Here is a 23,966-nt window from a genome sequence, read left to right as displayed (position 1 = left end):
TGCAGGAAAACAACAGGGACATCAGTGTGGCCGAAGCAGAGTGAACAGAGAGGCAGTGAGGCTGGAGATGCAGTCTGAGATAGAACATTTGGACAGATCATTCAGGGCCTGGAAGGCCAATGTAATGATGACTTTTAGAAAGGAAGATAGGAAACCAGTGGAGGGTTTTGAGTATTCAGTGATGTAATCAGAATATATTTTAACAGCATCACCCTGGTTGCTGTGGTGAGAATAGACTGAAGAAAACCATGGGCATACTCAGGGAGACCTTAGGAGGCCTTTACAAAATTCTAAACAACAGATTATGGTAGCTTGTAACAAGGTGGTAGCAGTGGAGGTAGTAAAAAATGAAGCCCAAATATTGTCCCTGATCCAGTTTATAATTTATGTTAGTTTCTCTCAGATTCTGGCATGATTCGTCTTGGTTTTGCAAGTTTTTCTTATTTTTTTGTTTTTGCGGTTTTTAGATACCATTTTCAGTTAGATGTCCTTAAAATTCAATTGATCCCGCTTAAGACAGTATGAATGCTTTGTCAGTTCTAACAATGGATGCATATTAAAGGGTTTGGGTAGAACGAGGTGGTTTATACTTATCTTCACATGCCTGTGTTTTCAGAACCACATCTCTATTATTGTTTTATTTTCCCTAAAATTGGAGCATACACCCACACATTAGCTATTTTATGTTAAAAAACATAAAAAGTTTTAATTAGGAGATGGAAGGTAGATTTGCATATTTTAATTTTAACCTTAATCATCTAAGATTGAGATCTTTCACTTAAGGATCTAACTTCAGAATGTACCTGAAGTGAAATTTATTTCTCAGAAATTCATATGTAACTACAAAGACAAGCTCTTACAAATTCACTGAAGAACAATAAAATAAAGGAGGAAAACTAACTCATAAAGAAAACTTCAAAGACAGTTTGAAAAAGGAAATTAGGTAAAACTATTATTTGCAGATAACCTTTTTTACCTGGAAAGTATAAGATAACCACTGAAAAACTACTACAAATGATAAGATGGTTTGGTACAAAACAAACACAGAAATAGCTTTTGCAAATAAACAACAATCGGAAGATATAATGGACGAAAGATCCATTTAAAAACAGCACCACCAACAGCAAATGATAAACAACAGGAATAAGCTCACCCCTGGCTATACATAAGGATCATCAGCTGGAGAGTTTAAACAACAGTAAGAACAGTGCCCAGGTGCCATCTCTAGAATTCCAGTTCAGTTGGTGTGGGGTAGGCCATAGGTGATATTTTTTAAAGGTCCCTACTTTCCAAATATCTCTATGAAGAAACTGATCTATTTGGGGAAAACTTAGAATACTACTGAGTGCTAGAAGACTTGAAGATAGAGAAAAGCATACTCTATTCTTTAGAATAACCAAATATCATAACAAATTCAATTCTCCCTAACTTTGGCTACAAATTTGTTATGATTTCACAAGAAGACTAACAAGATTTTTCATTTTTTACAAAGAGCTAATATCTAAAGCATGCCTGTAAGGAAAAAAAAAAAAAAAAAGACCATCCATCAAAAGAAAAATGGGCAAAGAACAGAAAACTAGAAAGGACATAGTAAAGGAAATTCTAATGGTTATTAAATATATGAAAATAGGATATCCATTACTCATAAAAATAATATATATTTAAAATTTTTAATTGATTTTAAAGAGAGAGAAAGGATTGGGGATGGGGAGAAACACTGCCTTGTTGTTTCACTTATTTATTCATTCATTGTTTGCTTCTTGTACATGCCCTGACCGGGGATCACACCCGCAACCTTGGCCTATCAGGATAATGCCCTAACCAACTGAGCTACCTGGCCAGGGCAGTAATAACATATATTTTAATCTATTAGCTTAGCAAAGGATGTGAGGGCATGCATTACTGGTGAGAGCTTAAGCTGATATAATTTCTTTAGGGGTAATTTGGTAGTATTTTGCTAGATATAGGTCTTGCCCCAGTAATTTCATTTCTAGATATCTACTGTTAAGTGGGGGGAAAAAAAGCAAGAGGCAGAACATTTTGTATAGTATGCTACCATTTGTGTGTGTGTGTCGGGGGGGGGGTTGTGGGGGAAGAATATAAAGTTTGTATATGCATGGTCTGTCTCTAAAAGGATATATAGGTTACTGTAGTGGCCTCCAGGAATGGAAACTGGGGGACTGGGGGGCTGGGAAAGGAGGGAGACTTATCCAGGGTCTATGTCACATCAGATACTCCCATCAAAATAACCCAAATGGTCCATATCCCATCAGATACAAATAACTCATCAGACACCATCAAATACTCAAAAATTACTATTTTATGGTTCATAGTAATAATGATAGTTGTTCTACATTCCATATTATTCAGAGGAATATAATTTTATATTCTATTATTTGCTTCTGTCCTTTTAATACTTCCATTAAGTTGTTAGAAATTAGTAAGAATGAGATGTTAATAGTAATCATTTTTGAAAATATATAATTTTATAATGATTGTTTATTTTAAAATAGTGTACATTCTTTAAAAGTAAAAATCAGTAATTACTAAAATTGACACTTAAAACACATAATTAATCATGATCTTTTAACATATTTCTATATAGTCTGGAACATTTTCTTATTTTTATTCTTTTTTTTTTTTTGGATTAGTATCGGTTTTAAGCCACTGATCAATTGCACTTTCATACTTCCTGGGTTCTTTCAGCCAGTCTTGATGCCACCTAAGGTTTGCTATAACATTTGAATAGTTCTGCCCTACACTTTGTTTCCACTTGATAAACTGCTCTTTATTGTATTGGTGGACAGAAGCAGAAACTGTAGGGTAGTTTATAATGAAACGAAGCTTCTGATCCAAAGAATACACAATTTTTGGAAATTTTGTAGCAATATTTGTTAGTTCATCTGGATCTGAGGAAATATCTGAAAGAAAAAAAAACATGTCAAAATAATTACCTGTTATAAGAACATTTTTAAGAATGTCATTACTCTGTGACAGATAATGTATTAAAATTTGTTTTTATTTTCAGTTCCTCTTAGTATAGTAAAATGAAGGACAGTATACATGGTAAAACAGTATACTAAAAGTTAAACACCTCTTTAAATGCATGTTCAAATTATCATTCTTCCTACTGTCATTTTCTATCCCATTTTTTTTATCCATCCTTAGCAGAAACAATCAAACTTTTATCACTAGTAAGCTGGCTTAGCCCTAATTCTTCCTGATTTCGATGACTTGCTTACTTTGACATGTAGGAAAAAAATAATAATGCTTTTATTGTCCTATACCAGTAGCCCCAAACTAAAGAATATGCTGAGTTAATAATTTTGACATTTATAACTGGGAAGGAAACAGGGATAAATTAATATTAATAATGGCATCAGCACATATTTTGTGAGTAAAAAGGGGGCAAGGGATAAATAAAACCTTAATTATAATAATGTTGACTTAAAATTAATTCACAAAATAGTGAATTTAGCAGACCTTATTGTAGGGTGAAAAGAGCATGGATTTTGGAGCCAGACCAGGGTTGAAATCCCAGTTCTGCCCTTCTTACCTGTGAAACCTTGCACAGGTATCTGAAACCCTTTGACTCCCTGGTCATCTCTATAAAAATGAGGATTATTGTATCCCTCTTGTAGGGTTGGAGGCAACATTAAATATACATGTAAAATGTTAGGCTGCATAAGATACAGGTGTTAATCCTTCAGGACAGTGAAACCAAGGTACATGAAAGGGTGTTGACTACTGATTGGGAAAGATAACCATGTGTACTAGAAGATGCCTTGATCAGAGAAAAAGAGTGGTTTCAATCTTGAGTCCCAGATCAAAAGCTATAGAGCAATTACTCTGGAGTTCAGATGGTGATTTGCAAAGAAGCTGCTCCTCACATGGGCAACCTTCTGTAGATTGTCTCAGCATGAGAAGCAGCAGCTATTTATTTATTTAACGATAATTTCTGGATCTCTTAGGCAACACTATGTAGGTCAGCTCATTACATATCATACTACACTTAAAAAATATATATCTTGGACTTCCGGCCAAGATGGAGGCTTAGACGGACACGCTAGGTCTCCCTCTACAACTATAGTGGAATACAACTACTTCAAAACAAAGGATAACTAGAAATTCCAGAAAATAAAGCTACACGGAAGCCCAACATATGAAGTTATAAACCAGCGGTGCCATTTGGGCAGGTAAGAGTTAAAGAAGGCAAAGCTGCTTGCGGAGCGGCGGGGCGGGGCGGCGAAAAATCCTGGAGGCATTCAAGCCCCTGGCGAGCGCGACTCCAATCAAGCCCCTGGCCTGCGCGACTCCTGCGCGACTCCTGCGCGACTCCTGCGCGACTCCGGCGCTGGGGAGCAGCCGCAGCATCGCCTTGAACAGTGAGGCCCAGGGGGGCGGGAGGACGGATCCCGGTCTCCTAGCTGAATAACTGTGTGAATCCATCTTGGACCCCCGCCCCCACAGAAAGCACCACAGGGCTGCGAAATAGGTCGCGCGCCTGCCGGTCGCTGATTTGTGACGCGTACGCAGGCACTGCCCCCTGCTCCCGACAGCCAGCCCAGGAAAACAAAACGCATCTGTCAAAATGAGGCAGGCAACTTTAGAAATACCGGTAACACAACTCACCAGACAGCAGATAGAGAACCTGACAGATGAACAGATAAGAAACCTGTCAGAGGCTCAGTTCTGGGCCATTGTTATCAGGTGGCTTACAGAATTCACAAAAGAGCAGGAAAAAGATATGAAAGAAGCGAAAAACTTTCATAACGAAAGGAACAAAACCACATATGAGACAGATGGTGAGGAATCCAGAGTCCATTTCAACAAACTGGAATATGGAGAAGAAACTAGCAGTCAACCAATGCAGCGAGAGGAAACGGCAAGCAACAATGAGAGGATCAGAAACCTCTGGGACAGCTATAAAAGGCCCAACATAAGAATCATTGGTTTGCCAGAGAATGAGGAAGATGAACTAGAACTTGAAAAATTGAGTGAAAATATAATAAAGGAGAACTTCCCAGACTTGGGGAAGGGAATAGACTTGCAGGTCCAAGAAGCAAGGAGAGTTCCCAAGAGACTGGACCCAGGGAGAACCACTCCAAGACACATTATAATCAAAATGTCAAAAATTAAAGATAAAGAGAGAATCTTAAAAGCAGCAAGAGAGAAGAAAAGAATTATGTACAAAGGGGTCCCAATTAGACTATCAGCTGACTTCTCAAGGGAAACCCTACAGACAAGAAGGAACTGGCAAGAAATATTCAAAGTAATGAAAATCCAAAACCTACAACCACGAATACTCTATCCAGCGAAATTGTCATTCAGAATAGAAGGACAGAGAAAGTGTTTCCAGGACAAAATAAAACTGAAAGAGTTCATTAGATCCAAACCACTGTTATATGAGAAGTTAAAGGGACTGGTTTAAAAAACAGAAGCTAGGGAGATGAAACAAAGGCAAACGAAACAGGCAACGAGAGTGGAAAAGGAACTGTGGGTAAGGGAGATATAGTGGGGGGAGGTCAACAGGGAGGGGGAGTGGGGAGAGGGAGGGAGATGATATAGGAATTGGAGATCATGGTAGGAGGGAATGGAATAGACGGAGAGAGGTTGGGAGGAACTGTAAGCACAACTAATGGACATAATCTAAAAGGGGGGGACAACTGGAGGGAGGGGGCCACCGGGTGGAGGGGAGCAGAGGGAAGGGAAAGTGGCACAAATGTAATATTTTAATCAATAAAACACATTAAATCTTAAAAAAAAATATATATATATATCTTCTCTCCAACTACCCTATGTCTTTTGGTTGGAGCATTTAAGCTATTTACATTTAAGATGATTATTGAAGGATACGTATGTAGATCCATCTTATTGTTAGGATGTTTTCCTCTGTTTTTTTTTCCTTTCTCTTTTTCTTCCTCTTAAAGCAAGATCTTTATTTAACATTTGTTGCAGTACTGGTTTGATGTTAACACACTCCTTTAACTTTTTCTTGTCTGGGAAGCTCCTTATTTCTCCTTTGATTTTAAATGGTGGCCTTGCTGGGTAAAGTAGCCTTGCTTTTCATCACCTTGAATATTTCATGTCACTCCCTTCTGGCCTTTTTCATGCTGTTGAATATCCTTATAATCATTACTCTAAACTCTCTATCTGACAAAGTGCTTGCCTGCATTTCATCTAATTCTTCTGGAAAATTCTCATGTTCTTCCATTTGGGTTCTGTTTCTTTGTCTCCCTATTTTGGCTGCTTCTTTGTATTAGATGTTAAACTAATCAGTCATTAAACATCAGTTGTTAATCTAATCAAGCTGTAATCAGCAGTCAGGTTTAAGGACCACCTGGTGGGGCAGAGTAATTCCTGTGGATGGGACTATTGCTTCCCCTCAGGCAAGGAAAACAAAAGAGAAAAAAATGGGACAACATCAAACTAAAAAATTTTTGCACAGCAAAGGAAAGCATCAACAAAATAAAAAGACAGCCCACAGAACAGAAGAATGTGTTTGCCAATACACCTGATAAAGAGTTAATAGCCAACATTTATAAAGTGCTTAGGAAGCTCAATACCAAAAAAACAAACAGCCCAATTAAAAAATGGGCAAAGGACCTTAATAGACACTTCGCCAAAGAGGACATACAGATGGCCAGTAGACATGAAAAGATGCTCAATGCCACTAATCACCTGAGAAATGCAAATTAAAACCACAATGAGATAACATTTCACACCTGTCAGAATGATTATCACCAATAAATCAATAAACAACAAGTGCTAGCAAGGATGTGCAAAAAGAGGAACCCTTTTGCACTGTTGGTGGGAATGCAGACTGGTGCAGCCACTCTGGAAAGCACTATGGAGATAACTCAAAAAATTAAAAATGGATCTGTTTTTGGACCCAGTGATCCCACTGCTGGGAATATATCCAAAGGAACATAAAACACTAATTTGAAAGAATATAAACACCCTTATGTTAATTGCAGCATTATTTACAATTACCAAGATATGGAAATAGCCCAAGAGTCATCAGTAGATGAGTGGATAAAACAACTATGGGACATTTACACAATGGAATACTACTCAGCCATAAAAAAGAAGAAAATTTTACCCTTTGTGACGGTATGGATGGACCTGGAGAACATTATGCTAGGTGAAATAAGCAAGTCATAGAAAGACAAATACCATATGATTTCACTCATACGTGGAATCTAATGAACAAACTGAACTAAGGAAAATGGGAACAGGCTCATAGATAGAGAGCAGATGACAGCTGGGGGGTGGGGCAGTTAGGGGATGGAGGGACTGAGCAGAAAGGAAAAAGACTCATGGACATGGACAACAGTGTGGTGATTGCTGGTGAGTATAAGGGGACTAAATGGTAATGAAAAAAAATACAATAAAATTAAACTGAAAAAAAAAATCAATTTACCAAAGAGTTGAGGCAGTACTGAAGCACCATCAGAGAAGGCTATATATTTCCACTTGTTAGTTCGAAGCATGTAGGTGGAAGCATTCACATTGCATCCATGGAATTCACTCAGAATCCAGGGCGGGTGTAGATTTTTAAATTTATTCTCATTCTTAAATCTATCTGATGATAATGGCAACAAAGAGTATCCACTGAGATTCTGAGGCAGAGGAATTCCAGCAATATCTATAACACAAATAATACTATATTTTAAAATACTCATTTTTCATTTATTGGACATTCATAAATGACATCAGTAAAGGTCACAGAGACTAGAGACTGTATACAGATTTTGTAAATAGAACGCCTGGATCCAAGTGCTTACTGTACTTGCCATACTTGTTCATGTTAATAACTACTTAGAACCCCAGTTTCCTCATTTGTAAAAGGGGAATAATAATAATGGTTCCTATATTTCATAGGTTTATTTTAGGTTTCAATATAATTTATGTACAATTCTGAGAGCAGTGCCTGGCACACAGGAAACTGTCAACAAATATTAATTAATATAATCATTCTTTTATTTCTGAATGGTTAAATAATCGCTGTTGTTTCTCATATTTGTACAATGAGATATTAATAAGACCTACATATGAAAGGGATTTATTAGTCACATGTTTGCAGACAATGGTTAAAATTAAGTAGGTAAATTTATCGATGTAAATTTACTATGGATATGTATCATAAACCTTAAGAGGTGCTCTATATTAAGCCATGTGTTTCCGAATTATTTGATGACGGAAATTTTTTACCTTAAAATAGTACTTTGAGGAATCATTATTTTGCAGAACATATGCTGGAACATCCTAGGTTATACAGATTTAGGGAAAAATAATTTTTTCCTTATCAAATATAGACATATAGACAATAGCATGAGAAATGTCTAACTTATAAAGAGATTGTTAAAAAGAGGTATTTATAAAGTAACATAATGTAAAAATTACTTTAAAAATATTTTTCTTTAATTCACACTATGTTTTTTCTATGGAAAATTTACCATTAATTATGGCTGGGTACTTGGGAGAGTTCTAAAATGAGTCTGTAATTGTCCTTTCCACCCCCTTTCTTGTTTCAATGTTCTATGTTTTAATAAATAATTAAATATTTCCAATGAAAAATAGAAGTAATATATCTGCATTGCTAGAAATTGAACAAAATTGAATATGAAAATCAATTTAACTTGACTCTAAATATTTGAGGAAAAACATATTAAAGGAGAATAAAGAAATAGAAAAAGACCTCTGTAAATCTTCTGTAGGTACCTGTTTTACATATAACTTAATTGAAAATTTTGTATCTTTCATTCCTTGGAAGGGGCATATTGCAATTACTAATCTTCTCCCAACTGATTATAATTAGGGCATTTTTGAGAAAGAAAAAGGAAGAGAGCAAGAAAGCAAGCAAGAAAGAAAAGGAATGAACTATGGATCTAGTATCATAGAAATATACACTTGAAACCTATATGATCTTATTAACTAATGTCACCCCAATAAATTTAATTTTAAAAAAGAACTATTTCAGAGGTAACTGGTTAAAAACAGGGAGCAGAAGGAGGAAAGACATTGACGAGAACTTGCATGAGAGAAAGGAACTGCCCAGGATGAAATTAATTGCACTACAAGACAGTGGGCTACTTCCTGCAAAGTCGACTGTGAGGAAAGAAAGTCGCAAGGAAATAGGCTGGCTAAGGTGTCCTGTTATGTGTGTCAGACATCAGCTGGCACCGCTAGCGCTAGCGAGGCTCAGAAAGGGAGAGAAGAGAACTTGGAAGATGGTTGGGAAGCAGGGACCAGCTGGTATATATTCATGACTGGGAAGTTCCTGCATTTAGCATTTTAATAATCTTTAATACTTAGACATACCTTCTTTCATATCCATTTTTAGCCTATTTTTCCTAAAGGAGCTTGAAAGCCTAAGAAAATTTACATAATTTTCCTGTGTTTATATGAGAAGCAGCAAGCTAGGATGAGGGTATGTTTAAGTATAATTTTTTTTCATCTATTCAACAAACTAGGTTCTATTCTAGGAGTAGGAAAAAAAACAATGGACAAAACAGATAAGCTCTCTTAGAGCTACATTCTAATGGGGGAGACAAATATGTCAGATGGTGATAAGTGTAATGAAGAAAAATCAAGTAAGAGAAGGGAGATAGAGAATGATAGTTATGTGTTTATATGCTGTTTTATAGTGTGGTCAAGGAAGGCCTTTCTGATGAGGTAACGTTTAAGTAGAGACCTAAGGAAAAGCTAGAGGGAGCCGTGCAGATAGCTGGGGGAAGGGCACTAGCTCAGGGAATAGCAAGTGTAAAGATCCTGAGGCAGGAACAAAAATGGGAAACCAGTAGAGGATTTTGAGCAGAATTGTGACAGGGTCTCACACTAACTACTGGATGGCGAATTGATTAAAAGTGGGTACACGTAGAAAGTAGGAGTGAGGAAACTATATGGCAAGAGTCCAGGCAAGAGATAATGTATTTTGTTTCTTGTCTCTTATCAGTAGAACAATATACCTTTGTAAATTGATGTTGAATAAAACCCATGTCAAATATCTGCAGTATTTAATAAATACCTTACATATTTATTAACATTTCAGTACCTCAGGAAACTGCATATTTCTCATGTATCTATCAATAATTTCCTTAAAAGCACTTTAGCTTACACTGCTTTTCAAAAAGCTCATTGATTTTTGTTTAAAACCATTTTTCTTATTTTTTTCTTCTAGCAAATCTGGATATATGTGATAGTCTTCTGAAGAGAGGAAATATTATATATCTTCCTGACCACATGAGTAGATCAGTGATTAGACTGGTATGGCAATGATCCAAACTATGTGCATTTTAAGGGCATATTTAAGAAAAATAAAAAAATATTAATGACAATAAATATAATATTTAATTGTTTATAATGTTCCAGTCATTGTCCTAAACCATGGAATAGCCACTATTATTTCCATTTCATTCATAAGAAAATTGAAGACCCAAGATATTAAGTAAGTTGTCCAAGGCCAAACCATTGGTAAATATTGAAGGAAGGATTTGAATTTAGGCAGCCCAGGATCTCTGATTCTTCAGTACTACATCACTGTCTTGCTTTACTGTAGTTATTTGACTTCATAATAGTTTTCAGTCAATAAAATAGTCTACTAATTTGCAACAGGGAATGAGGATTCCCTTTTGCCGTTTGCAACAGCATGGATGGACCTACAGGGTATTATGCTAAGTGAAATAAGTCAGTCAGAGAAAGACAAGTACCATATGATTCCACTCTTATGTGGAATCTAAAAAACAAAATAAATGAACAAAATAGAAACAGATTCATAGATACAGAGAACAGACTGATGGTAGCCAGTCGGAAGGGGATTAGGGGACTAGGTGAAAGGGTGGAGGGATTAAGAAGTACAAACTGGCAGTTACGAAATAGCCATGGGTATATAAAGTACAGCACAGGGAATATAGCCAATAACATTGCAATAAGTATGCATGGTGTCAGGTGGGTACTAGACTTACTAGGTGTTCATTTGTAAGTCATATAAATGTCTAATCACTGTGTTGTACTTCTGAAACTAATATAATGTATGTCAACTGTAACTGAAAAATAAAAAATAAAATAAATAAAAACAAAACAGTCTATGGAGAATGCCCTTCCCAGCCTTCCACTAAGATCCTGTAACAGTGAGAGTTTTACAATTTAAATCACTAGCAATTAAGCATTCTTTTAAACATAACTGTATTTTAAGGTAATTACATTTCCACAATTCAAAAAGATCTAGCTTAATTTTTATTTTCAGTTATAACTTGTTAACAAGTACCCCTTTAATATCAAAGGTGTGCTGAGTTGGACAATAAGTTAGACATCCTATCTCAATAAGCAAACAAACAAAACAAAAACAAAAACATCCCTGTTCATCTAGTTTTAAAGCCTACATTTTCTTTTCAATAATACATGAGGGTCATTTTCACATATCATTTCACCATTTAAAATAAAGTTGACTACTTTTATCCACTTTATTACTACTATATATTCATACTGTTTCTAATTTTTTAATATAATATTACAATCAACTTACTATAATATAATAAATCCATAGAGATAAATCTTTCTGTACATCTATCATTTATTTGCTAATACTGGAATTTTAGAATTGGACGTGTGTGTGTGTATTTTAAAAAACAGTGTGCATACTGTTTTATCTCAAGATTGTAAAACAAAATTTGCATCGTGGGCAGATATAAACAATGTTTAAATAAAAGTGATTTAAACAATCCATATTAATCAACTAACATATAAGATGATAGGATGACTAGGAACAGACTAGGATATACTGTTGACAAACAAAATGCTAGATATCTCCATGAAATATACTGAGGAAAACAGAAAAAAATCACCCCAACCGTAATCACTGTACCTCAAGAAAACAGAACAAGACTGAAAAGTTCATCAAATTTGATGATCTTGAGGAGGCTTTTCACTGGTTAATGGGGTGGGATGGGAGAGCTGTACATGAGGAAAGCTAAGGGATGAAGCTGTAAAGAAATGCCAGTATAAATAAGCATATATTCATAAAATTATAGATGATAATAAGCAATACTTACAATAGTTACAAATATACATAGTTACGCATACATTTCTTATGAAAATAGAAATAAGGAAAAGTAATATGGACTAGTGGAGCCAGAAAGTGGCAGAAATATGGCTAAGTGTTACAATTGCTTTGAGATAAAGGAGAACCAGCTAATGATGACTAAGAAACAGATTAAAAAATATATATCAAGGAAAAGAACAACAAAAAATTGTGTTCAAATATACAAGAAGTGATATGAAACTAAGGAGAAAAGGAAAAGACACTGATAAAAATTAATGGTAAAGAAATTTAAGACCTTGGAATAGTCTTCAGGTAAATGAAGAGAAAGACCTTGTAGCAGAAGGAAGGAGATAAGAAGAATTCTCTTGTTTCTTGATTTTTCAGAGACATGTTTCTTTCACATTTTAATATACATAATAAACATATATATCTTATGTTGTGAACTTTTTCTTTTACCATAATCTATTTACAGATTGATGGTGCTTTTTGTAACTGATGGCTCTTTAACAGAGTAGAGATACAATATTTAAATTATATTGAATTTAAAGTACTCTGCTAAATGAGAAAGAAACTAACAGTTCTATATAATTCCCTCCGTGTTTGATTATGGCATTATTTTAGTAAAAACGGCTAACCACCACTATCCAAATGTTACTGTACCAGATCTATGGTTGTACTTATAGACATTAAGAAACTAGTAAAGCAAATAGTACAGAACCATCTGAATAGTCTCAGAGAAATGTTCATAGAGTCAAATTAAGAGACTTTGCTAACACTGTGCTAAGTTAGTAGTTTCAAAATGGATGAAATAATCAAGAAGGGAAATGCTCACATTTTAGGGAGGTGCAGAATCAGATATTATATGAGGTCTGTCTGGAGAATGTCCAGCCATTGTTAATATAAGGAGAACAGTTTGCATGACATCGATGTAACCTGGCAGCCAAAGAGAGTGGACTGTAATGCACATGTGTGAAAAATGATGACTTCACTGTACTAGTCAGTAGGGGTAGTAGATGCCATTGAGTGAGCATGTGTACTGTGTGGCCGTCACATTCAAAATGAGCAAGTAGAGCAATGAATCTGCATCAAAATTTGTGTTATGCTTGAACATTCCTCTGCAGAAACTATTCAGAAGATCTGGAAGGCTTTTGGGGACAATGCAATGAGTGCAGTGCAAATAAAAGTGTGACATAAGTGTGTCAAAGACAGTTGAGAATCTGTTGAAAGTGAACCATGTTCTGGAAGGCCTGCAACAAGCAGAACACCTGAGAGTGTTGAACGTGTAGGGGCTGCAATCAACAAAGATTGGCAACTGACTGTGAGAACTAGAAGCTGATCTGGGGATTTTAGAAACTACTGTGTCTAAGATTTCGACACAGAATCTTGGCATGCAATGTGCTGTTGCAAAATTTGTTCCACAGCTTCTGCCACCAGAGCAGAAGGAACATTGTGCTGCAGTTGCTAATGACTTGATTCAAACCGCTAGCAATAAACCAGATTTCCTTAAGAAGGCCATAAATGGAGGTGAATGGTGAGTCTACAGCTATGAGTATGATCAGGAAATGAAGACCCAGTCATCCCAATGGAAATCACCTGGCTCTCCGTGCCCAAAGAAGGTGCAGGAACGTCACAGCAAGATCAAGACCACGTTAACTGTATTTTTTGATTGGGAAGGTGTTGTGCATCATGAGTGCTGTACACCCCGCCAGGCCAAACAATTAATAAGGAGTACTACCTCAATGTTCTTCGTCAGTTGAGAGGCGCAATACAATGAACACAGCCACAGCTATGAGCAGCTAGTGATTGGCAGCTTCATCATGACAACACGCCCTCTCACTCATCACGTCTCATGCAGTTTTTTGGTGAAACATCAAATCAGCCATGTGAGTCAGCCCTCCCTACAGCCAAGATCTGGTGCCCTGTGACTTCTGTTTTTTCCCAAAACTAAAATTACCTCTGAAAGGGAAGAGATTTCAGACCATTGTTGAGATAAGAAAATATGAAGGGGCAGCTGATGGTGATTTTAACAGTGGAAGAGATGCTGGGAGAACTATGTGAGGTCCCAAGGTGCCTACTTTGAAGGGGACTGAGGTTCATTGTCTTATGTACAATATTTTTTGTATCTTGTATCTTCTTAAATGAATGTCTCTATTTTTCATAGTACATGGCTGGATACTTCATGGACAGACCTCATACATATCATATCTATGAAGTTATGAACCTGAATATCTTATGTGGCTTACACCATAGTTATATGCTGGTGTGATGACTACAGGTAAGTGAAGGTCAAAGGAACTTGAGGAATATTATCCTCATAGTTCAGATATGAATTGGACTCACAGAGGAGTTGCTCAAGGTTATAAACAAGTCAGCAGCGTCTCTGACTACTTTGCTTATTCATTCTCCAGCATTATTACAAATAAATACTTATAGAATTACATTACTTACCAAGCATGGTAGGGTAAATATCCACAAGAGAAACCACATTTGATACTTGTAGGTTAGCCTGAATTCCTGGTCCCATTATCAAGAGTGGAACATGGGCACTAGCTTCATACATGCTCATTTTATAAAACTGACGGTGTTCCATGGCCAGCTCCCCATGGTCTGAGGTGTATATAACAATAGTTTTCTCAAGAAGGTCTAACTGGCGAAGAGCCAAAATAATTTCACCTACAATATAATCAAAATAAATCTTAATTAGCTTCTAGTTAATGTTTTATTCTATCATAAGTTTATAACATCTCTATCCTATAAGAGGTTGTCAGAATGCTTTTTAACATCTGAGTGTTATTTATTGCTCTTAAGTAATACCGAGCTTCATGTGCCTGTTCCTCAGTTGATAGACAAGAGAGAGGAAGGATAAAATATAATACCTATATGATAGTTTCTTTTTTTGAAGATCATGCTGGCATGCCTTCTATGTTCCTATTGGAGAATAGAGGAAAACTTTTTTCCCTTTAGTAACTCAAAAGAAAAAAAAAAGCACAAGTCTGAACATTAGCACTATACATGGCTCAGAAAATGAAAGAGTTGATATCACACTGACACACAATTTTTGCCCAATGGGAGATTGATAAGAGGTGTCAGAACTACTCTTCCCTGCTACCCTTTTCCCAAGTCCACAATCACCAGATCTTTCCCATGAAGGTGGCGGTGGGTTATGGAAGCTCCATCTTTGAAGAAGAGCAGGAAGCAGTGCAAAGATCACCTCTCATGAAGTTCACATTGTTTCAAGGGAAATGAATAATAAACAATAGCCAAAATAATTAAAGATTATGCTATAAGCAAATAAAGTAGAGTAAGTAGGATGACGGGAGGGTATACTAACTCAGAGTGGTTGAAGATATTACTGAGGAGGTGATATTTGAGCTGATAGCTAAAGAGTGACAACAGCCAGCCGTGTAAAAAGCAAAGGGAAGGGCATCCCAGGCAGAGGGAACGGTGAATATAAGGCCCCAAGGTAGACTGCATGCCTAGAGGATTTTTAATTAATACATAATTTCTTGATAACATTCAATGTAATACTACGAGTGCCTAACATAGTGCCTGATTGCTAGGAGGCACTAAATGTCTGTTGAACAAGCTTTGTGAACAGTAATAAATCCCATTGTATTTGGTGACCAAATCAGTTGTAGATTTAACAACAAGGATACAATATATTTCATAACCTTTGTAATTTGAAGTGGGCTGTTGCATTTTTTTTTTCCTGAAGAGACTGGAAGAGTAGTATTCACACACTCCTTGCATAACATTACATACTATTTCACTTTAGTAGATATGGATAAATGAATAGCTGCAAACATTGAAAAGAGATTTCCAGGATGCAAATGGGTAACTATCACTAATATCAGAAAATATATAAATACAATTCAACATTTGTGTGGATTTAAGGATTAAAGATACTTACTTAAAATCTTACTTGCATTTTAAATTAAGTAGTGGGAAAGTCCTTAAGACTCTTTTAATACATATTATACTTGCTATATTATGAATAATTTATCCATATGGCTATTTTGCTTCCTGTTTTATACTTTTCTATTTTTGCCCAATGAATGTTTTTTTTAAGAAATGGCCATTCACATGTTCACTACTAAGGTTTACTTTGTACAGAAAAGGTGCTAGCCATACTTTGCTAATGAAATTATGCTCTCTTCCAGGGTGCAGCAAAATAAATGATATGGTTTGTGAAAAGAACTTGTTATAAAAATTGATATGTTTCTTAAACCAGGGTTTCTCCACTAGAAGTGGAAACTGCTATAACTCTACAAGTGAGAAGGCAAAACACTTCCTTGACAATCATTTTGTGGAGATAGGTTTGATTTTGAGATGAATTAGACAAGGAAATTCACTATGATTCCGGACCAGAATATACAATGGGAAACTGACTTCACCTTTAGTTAAGCATTGCTCTGAAGGGTCTGGGGAGAATGTATTTGTTCTGTAGTTATTACAAGTCTGGGAGAAGTCACAAGATTCTACACCTAAACTGTCTCATCCAGAACCTAAGCTGCCTTACAATTACGTGTCACACGTGTAGCTGTGTTTGACTGAATGCAGGCATACTTCAGAGGTGTTTTGGGTTTGGTTCTAGACCACCACAATAAAGTAAGTATTGCAATAAAGTTGTAATCTCTTGCTGGTGGAGGGTCTTCCCTTTAATTTGTATAAAATGCAACACCTGTGAAGCACAATAAAGAGGTATGCCTGTACTGATTACCAATTAAAGCTGGTAAAAAGGTTTGTTCCAAGCAGATGATACAGTCTTCTATGACCCTTTCTTTCTGTATGAACAAATCTAAGCATTTATTAATTTATGAATAATTAAATAAGAAAAGGCTTTATCCTATTACTAATGCAGATTATCCAATTTTTATATGTGTCAAGAGCCTTATAATCCTAAGTCTAAAGTATCTAAGCAATTGATATAAGAAATTATCTCAGGATGTTTGTACAAATCACCAACCAGCATAATCATAGTTTCTTGGAAAAATATTATACTTTTTCTTCATGTAGTTGCTAATTATTATATCACCTACCAAGCATGGCATCTGTCTCAGCACACATAGCATAATAAAATGCTCTAATATTCTTAATTTCTTTTTCTGTAAACTTCCCAGTGCAGTTTTTTGTATAAGATGAGTAATAATCTATAGGGTGCATTTTTGACAGAGGCAACCACTTTGGGATTTTGATGGCATCATAAGACACCTAAAAAGGGGAGAAAAATAAAGTAGTAATGTTCCTCTCATCCAACAAGTATACTTTAATTATTTAAGATAGTAGAAAAGAATGGTTATGAATTATGTACAGAAAATAGTAAATCAAGTACATAAATTAGGAACAAACTTAATATTCTCAGTGGTAGCATAACAAAAGTTATATATTAATAACTATGTAGTGAGACAGTTGTGAAAATTATTTTAAAATTATACATGTCAATGAAAATAAGATGAGCTGTATTAAATAGTATTCTGGTACAGAAAAAGGGTCTAAGCACTTTAAATAGTTGTGTGATCAATTCAAATTTTGGAATCAACAACCCAATAATGTAGACTCCTTTTCTCCAACAGTTCACTAGTAAAAATGGCAGTATCTAGTGTGATAGCCAATAGTTAAAAACAAATACAACTTTTTCATATAGAAACACAGTTTTGGTGAAAACAATTAAAATAAGATTTAAGCCATATATATACCTTTTAGTCACATAACTTAAAAAAATTCAAGTATCTACTTATTAGTTGCTTAAAAGTTATTTGAATCATTTCATTAGGCTGGTACTACAAATGAGTTTTTAGATATGGAACCAGTTAGAACTTTTTAAGAAGACATGATGTGTTTGAAATTTGGACAATATTTTCTTTAAAATAGGGTGCACTAAATAGTGTTTCTGATTAATTTTTTTTTTTAAATCCTCACCCGAGGAATTATTTACTGATTTTATAGAGAGAAGAAGGAAGAGAGAGGTAGAGAAACATCAATCTGTTGCCTCTTGTACATGCCTGGACTAGGGATTGAACCCACAACCTACGTATGAGCCCTGACCGAGGATCAAACCTGCAACCTTTTTCAGTGTACATACAGGACAGCACTCCAATCACCTGAGTCACCCAGCCAGGGCCTGATTAGAGTTTTTAAAGTAACTTAAATTTGATTTAAGAAGACATGTTCCAAAACATGGTAGTCCTTCCTGGGCATGGTTCAGATATGCACAGATTTGTTACCGCAGTTCAGCTAGATAACACCGGTCTCCCAACAACAGGGTTTAGATTTTAATTACCTAGGCATATTAACTGTGAGTTGTTGCATAAAGTACAAACTTTCAAATTCATATACTTCTAGCTCTTTAGTCTACAAATCACTATATGAATGAAAGATGTGTACCAGTGACTAATCAGGTCATTTCTTTCAAAGACTGTCACTGGTCACAGCATATCTTTTATGCAGTATACACACACACAGCGAAGTGTGTAGTGGTGCTGCCTCCCTGTCTCCCAGTGATAAGTCTGTGTGACACTGGATAAAAATGGATAATCAGAAGAGGAAACTGGTTAACAAAGATGAATGTAAAATAAAGAAATCAAAAGTGGCAACACTGGAAGTGAAATTTGAGTCAAACATTGACTGGGGAGTAGATGTGATAGAAAAACACGGGAATGTTGACATTGCTAGATATGCAGCCAGAGGGACTTAGTGAAGACACACTCACTGACTTAACAAGGAAGGTCACTGCAAAGAAAGGATAAACATGTCCTCGAGGAAGTGACAGTGGCAAAAATCCTCACATGAAAGGAGCTCTCAGAAATACAGCACAACCTTGAAAGTGCAAAGGGCAAAATGTTGGAAGGTAACCCAAACTTAGAAATGAATATGACAATATGCACAGATATAGAGAAAGAGGCTTGCTCTCTACCTAAATCATACAATGAGAACACAAGCACTATTCAAACTACTCTCAGTCTTTTTTTTTTTTCTTTTACAAAAAGCAAAAACTAATTCTCAGTGTTTCTACTGTTTTCAGTTACAGTGCTTTAAATAAATATTATTTTTATTGTTTTTCATTTCCCTATACATTTGAAGCCCCAAATAAGAGAATTTTAATGTTTGGAAAAATGTTTTAAGAGTTCTTGAAAAATAGTCATTCTCCCAATTGATTATTAAGATCTCTTCATACAATTTCAGCCTGCATGGTTATTTTTACAATCCCAAACTCTGTCAAGTGAACACTGCCTTCACTTCTTAGAGAATGTCTTTCAGTTTCTCTTTTAATAGACATATTGTATGCAATGTATTCAATTCAGAAGTAGGTTTCTAAGCGTTAACACATTTTACTTTTGTAAAATTGCCCCTTCAGTTTTTGTCAACCAATATTGGTCAGTTTGATTTAATGAGAATATACAATATTTAAATTTTTCTTTAAGGGTGAAAAATAAAAGAAACTGAGTAAATACCAGTAACATACAGATAAAATATCGACTTCTAGTTTTGAGCCCACATAGTACACTTACTTTTTTAAGCCAATAACGAGATGTGTGAAATGTTGAAGATCCAAAATTTTCTCCTGAAGATGGTGAAGGGTAAGGGTGTGGTAAATTTAATCCCAAATACAGAACAAATGGTTGCGTGGAATTAACTGCTTCTTTTCTTAACCAGTTTACTGCTCTGTCCGTATTCTTCCAGTCCTCTTCCATTACTCTTACTTTAGTCTTTTTAGGGATGAGATTAACCATAGGTCTGCCTTCTTGTCTGAGTAAAAAAGCAACATCTCTTGTCCATGCTTCCACACGATTGCTGGGGAGGCAAGAAGACAGGTATATCCTAAGGTATTTAAAAAATTTTAAAAACTAAGCATAAATATAAGAAAGCAATATGGAAAATGATTTTTATTTTTTTTAAATTAACAGAGGGTTTATTCTAGAAAGGAAAATATGGCTTAACATTTGAAATGGAATCAATCTATTTCATCTTATTAACAAGATATAGGAGATGCAATACCCATTCATAGGGAAACTATTGCCAAGTGAGAGTAAAAGAAATCTTTCTTAACCAGATATAAATATCTACAAAAAGCTTAGAGCAAATGTTATACTTGATATTTGCTGCAAACTTTTCTCTGAGATAGGGGTGAAAAATGATTTTTAGACTCATTCATGTAAATTTTCAGACTAATAGAAATAGATCTCCTAAGAAAGTTAACGAACATTGCAAATTCAAAAACCAGGAAAAAAATAACAAGAATAAAATATTCACCTGTGTGTTCTTTAAAACTAAGATTGTCTAGAAAGGTTACTTTTTAAATAAGAAGATATTTAGTAGAATAAAAGATGTTTTGCATTCTAGTACTTCTGAATTAGGAAATTTTGTCTTTTTTTTTTCCATTAGAGGAGACAGTATTTCTAACCAAAGCTACTACCATTTTCTCCTGTCACTAAATCTTCATATTTTTAAAATCCTGCCTCCAATGTGTACTTCATGTTTATGAAGTTTCATGTTTTGAACTGTTTCTAGCTATATCTTTCTCATTATAAGAACAATTTAAACTATGATCTAAGCTGTCTAAGCTAACAGTGATACAAATTTTTATCCATTATAAACTAGATATATTTTTTATTAGCTGTTTTAAAAGTTGAATGATTCAATCAATTCGACTTTTCTATTCTTTAGTCTATTTTATCTAACTCCTTGGTAAGTTAAGTAGCAGTACTTACTACTACTTTTTCTCAATCCACGAATAAATATATTTAGTTGGCATAATTGTTTAGGAAGCAGTCATGGACATTTCTAAGAAGCTTGTATCAACATAAGAGACATTCAAACCTGTAGAGAATTTTTGTGAGTTTATTTGAGCCAAACTGACAACAATTGCTGTGAAGCAGAATCTCAAAGGATTGAGAAATGCCTCAGAAAATCACAGTTTAGCGCCTTATTTTATGCATTACAATCAAAGGAGGAGACATAAGGGAGTTACATGAAATCTATTGGTGGGAGAAAGCAAAGGAAGGGCCCTCTGGGAATGGATAAAAGTAAAATGTGTAAAGGATAGTTAACAATCAACGACTAACAGGATAACAATAACAATGAGGGGACTTGTGGTCCCAGCTCTCTCTGGTGGTTGTGCCCAGAAGGTGCGAAGTTACCCCGACATTCCGAAGGTATGTTATCATAAATGCAGAAAGATAGCAGACAGGCTCAATTAAAGTAAAGACTGACCTTTGTCAGAGAAAAATACCGGCCTAGAACATGACTACCCACAATGAACTGCTTTTAGTTAATAAGTTTTCATTTCTGACCATCCTATGTGGTTACTTGAGGTCTTTGAGTTTGTAAGGCTGCCATGCCATGCAGGCCTCCCCTGAGACTGTCAGGTTTAGTATGTGGCCCCTTTCCTTCCACACTCGTTTCTATAAGTTTTGGTTGAGGCGAGCACCTGTGAAGTAGCTTATAAATTAAGAAACGGGTTAAAAAACTCTAGAAAGAAGAATATTTCGTATTAAAACATTGATACTCCATATAAGGGAATTTTCAAACCCCCTAAAATGACTGATGGCCCACAGGTGGGCTAAAATAGAACTTTTATCTGCCTTTCAAAGATAGGTAAAGAAATTTAAGTAGCCATAATAAAAATATAATTTTTGTAGTAGATATTCAATATATTTTGATAAATATAATGAAAAGTAGAATTTTGGTGGAATTACATCTAATAGATTTTAACGAATTCCATCTGGCATATGGCAAGTCCTAAAATAGTAAGTTTTACAAAATTTATCCTATCAAAACAATAGAGCATTAGTTTCTCAGTCTCACTTAAATCATGGCAGAAATCTCACTGTCTGTGACCGTTACTGAGTCAGTGCGGAGGAGTGGGGTGTTAGGGGTTACTACACCGGCACTACTTCTACTAGAGCTCAAGGACATCATGGAGAAGAAATAGGAGGCTGAGAGATTCATACAAATGTACAGAAATGACAGTGCTTTCTTGTCAGCCAAGGAGTATCACAGGAGAAAACATGGCTGAGGAATGATTACAGAAAGCAGGAAAATTCAAGTAAGCTTGTAATACAACTTAACTAGTTGCTGGGTGTGACTTATAAGAAACATACAGGGGTGTGCAAAAGTAGGTTTACAGTTGTTCGTATGGAAACATGTACTCACGGCTGTAAACCTACTGTTGCCCATCCCTGTATGTTTAGCCTTAGTCCTGCTTCCAGCTCCTAAAACCCTTGAGATTTACTGATGATGAGAGCAACAGAGGTACCTTTTGTTACTTTAAAGAAGTTACTTGATGGGGCTGGTTGCCCAGAGAAGCAACCATGTGATTGGAGGGTTGAAACTTGTAGCCCCTACCCGCACCTTGCTTTAAGGGAGGAGAGAGGAAATAAGAGTTTAATCACTGGGGGTTAATAATTTAATCAAACTTACTTGTGCAATGAAGCTTCCATAAAACCTCCCCAAAAGGAAAGGTTTGGTGAGCTTCCTGGTTGGTGGACACGCGGAGGGGCTTAGAGAGTGATTTGGTCTTGGAGAAGCATAAAATCTCCATCTGGCTGTTCCTGAGTTATATCCTTGTATAATAAACCAGTAATATAATAAGTAAAATGTTTTTCTGAGTTCTGTGAGCTGCTCTAGCAAATGAATAGAACCCAAGGAGAGGGTCATAGGAAACTCCGATCCATAGCCAATTGGTCGGAAGCACAGGTGACAATGGACCTGTGACTGTCATCTGAAGTGGAGCGGATGGGACAGTCTTGTAGGACTGAACTCTCATCCTGTGGAATCTGATGCTGTCTCCAGGTAGGTAGTGTCAGAACTGAGCTTAATTGTAGGACACCCAGCTGGTTTTCGGAGAGTACTTGTTGGTGTGTGGAAACTTGCCCTCTTGCCACAGGCACACTAGAATTGGGTGCAGAATCTTGACTGGTGATTAAGCCTTGAAAGATGGCTGTACCTAATCCAGATTACTGTATCTTTTGCCACAGCAATGAGTAAGTGTGATTCCCTTTAACTTTTCTGGTAAGATTATTCACTCTACCCTTTTAAAAAAACAAACAAACAACTCTCTGTGTTCTTGAGACTTATTTAAACCTGGGTTGATCCCCTTAAAGGTAGAAAGGTTCAAATCAAGTTAATTTTGAGTAGTGTTATCCTTTTGATTAAGTTCAAATTTAGCTTTGTTTTTGCCCTCTAACTAAATAACATGTGATTTCCTCTTCTGTATTAGTGACATCCTCTTTTGTCCATTTTTGCTTATGTCTGCCTTTGGCGTGATTCCAGTAACTGCTGGTACTCAAGTAGTTACAGCAAATGATTTCAGCATTATTAGGGCAGCAGGGACAAGATTATGGTTGAAGATAATAGTTCCTCTCTCATAATTTTCAAACTTTCCTCTTTTCTGGCTCTCCCAGACATCTTGAGTAAGCGAGATGATGAAGAGGGTAACACTTTGGTTAGTTGATCCATGTACAGGTATTGTACCTAAGTATAAAGTAAAATTTTACTTCTTTATAACTTAAACTCACTTCACATGTTTTAGGTATTCAATAATATGAATAATTGTAATCAATATTTACTGTTCTATTCTCATTGCTCCTGGGCCATCCCAAGCCTCCTGGGCTACTTACTGTGAAGCACGAGAAGAGAAGAACAGAAACACAGTATGAGCAGAGGGTTCCTACAGGAGCTGTGATTCTCAGCTCAGAGTCTGTTTACCCAGCCCAGGGTTCCTCTGGTCAGTACAACACAAACAAGAGAAAAGTGGAAAGAGGATATAAATATGCAACTTTGTAATCTATTGGAATTATTGTAATGGAAAAATAATCCTTTAAAAATTATAATGCTCTTTACGGTACAATCAATGTCTCCAGTTCCCTTTTAACTAGGCCAAACAATTGCCCCAGGAAACAGTATCTTTCGGCCAAGTGTGAAG

At 35.8% G+C, this 23,966-nt stretch overlaps 1 protein-coding gene across 1 annotated transcript in view; it reads right to left on the bottom strand.

Annotated features, from left to right (window-relative positions):
• Positions 1-2,331: 2,331 nt before the first annotated feature.
• Positions 2,332-23,966, bottom strand: part of ARSK (arylsulfatase family member K) — a 44,945-nt gene continuing 23,310 nt past the window's right edge. Inside the window, exons 4-8 of the mRNA XM_090279004.1 lie at positions 19,552-19,834; positions 17,083-17,254; positions 14,492-14,716; positions 7,424-7,648; positions 2,332-2,921 (exon numbers count right to left, since the gene is read on the bottom strand). Of these exons, the coding sequence (XP_090135130.1) occupies positions 2,626-2,921; positions 7,424-7,648; positions 14,492-14,716; positions 17,083-17,254; positions 19,552-19,834 (1,201 nt within the window). The 3' untranslated portion in view covers positions 2,332-2,625. The remainder of the gene's footprint in view (positions 2,922-7,423; positions 7,649-14,491; positions 14,717-17,082; positions 17,255-19,551; positions 19,835-23,966) is intronic.

This window comes from Furipterus horrens, unplaced genomic scaffold (genome assembly GCF_987537825.1).
Source record: "Furipterus horrens unplaced genomic scaffold, mFurHor1.1.pri manual_scaffold_5, whole genome shotgun sequence".
NCBI classification, from domain to species: domain Eukaryota; kingdom Metazoa; phylum Chordata; class Mammalia; order Chiroptera; family Furipteridae; genus Furipterus; species Furipterus horrens.
This window is presented reverse-complemented; position numbering and strand designations above follow the sequence as displayed.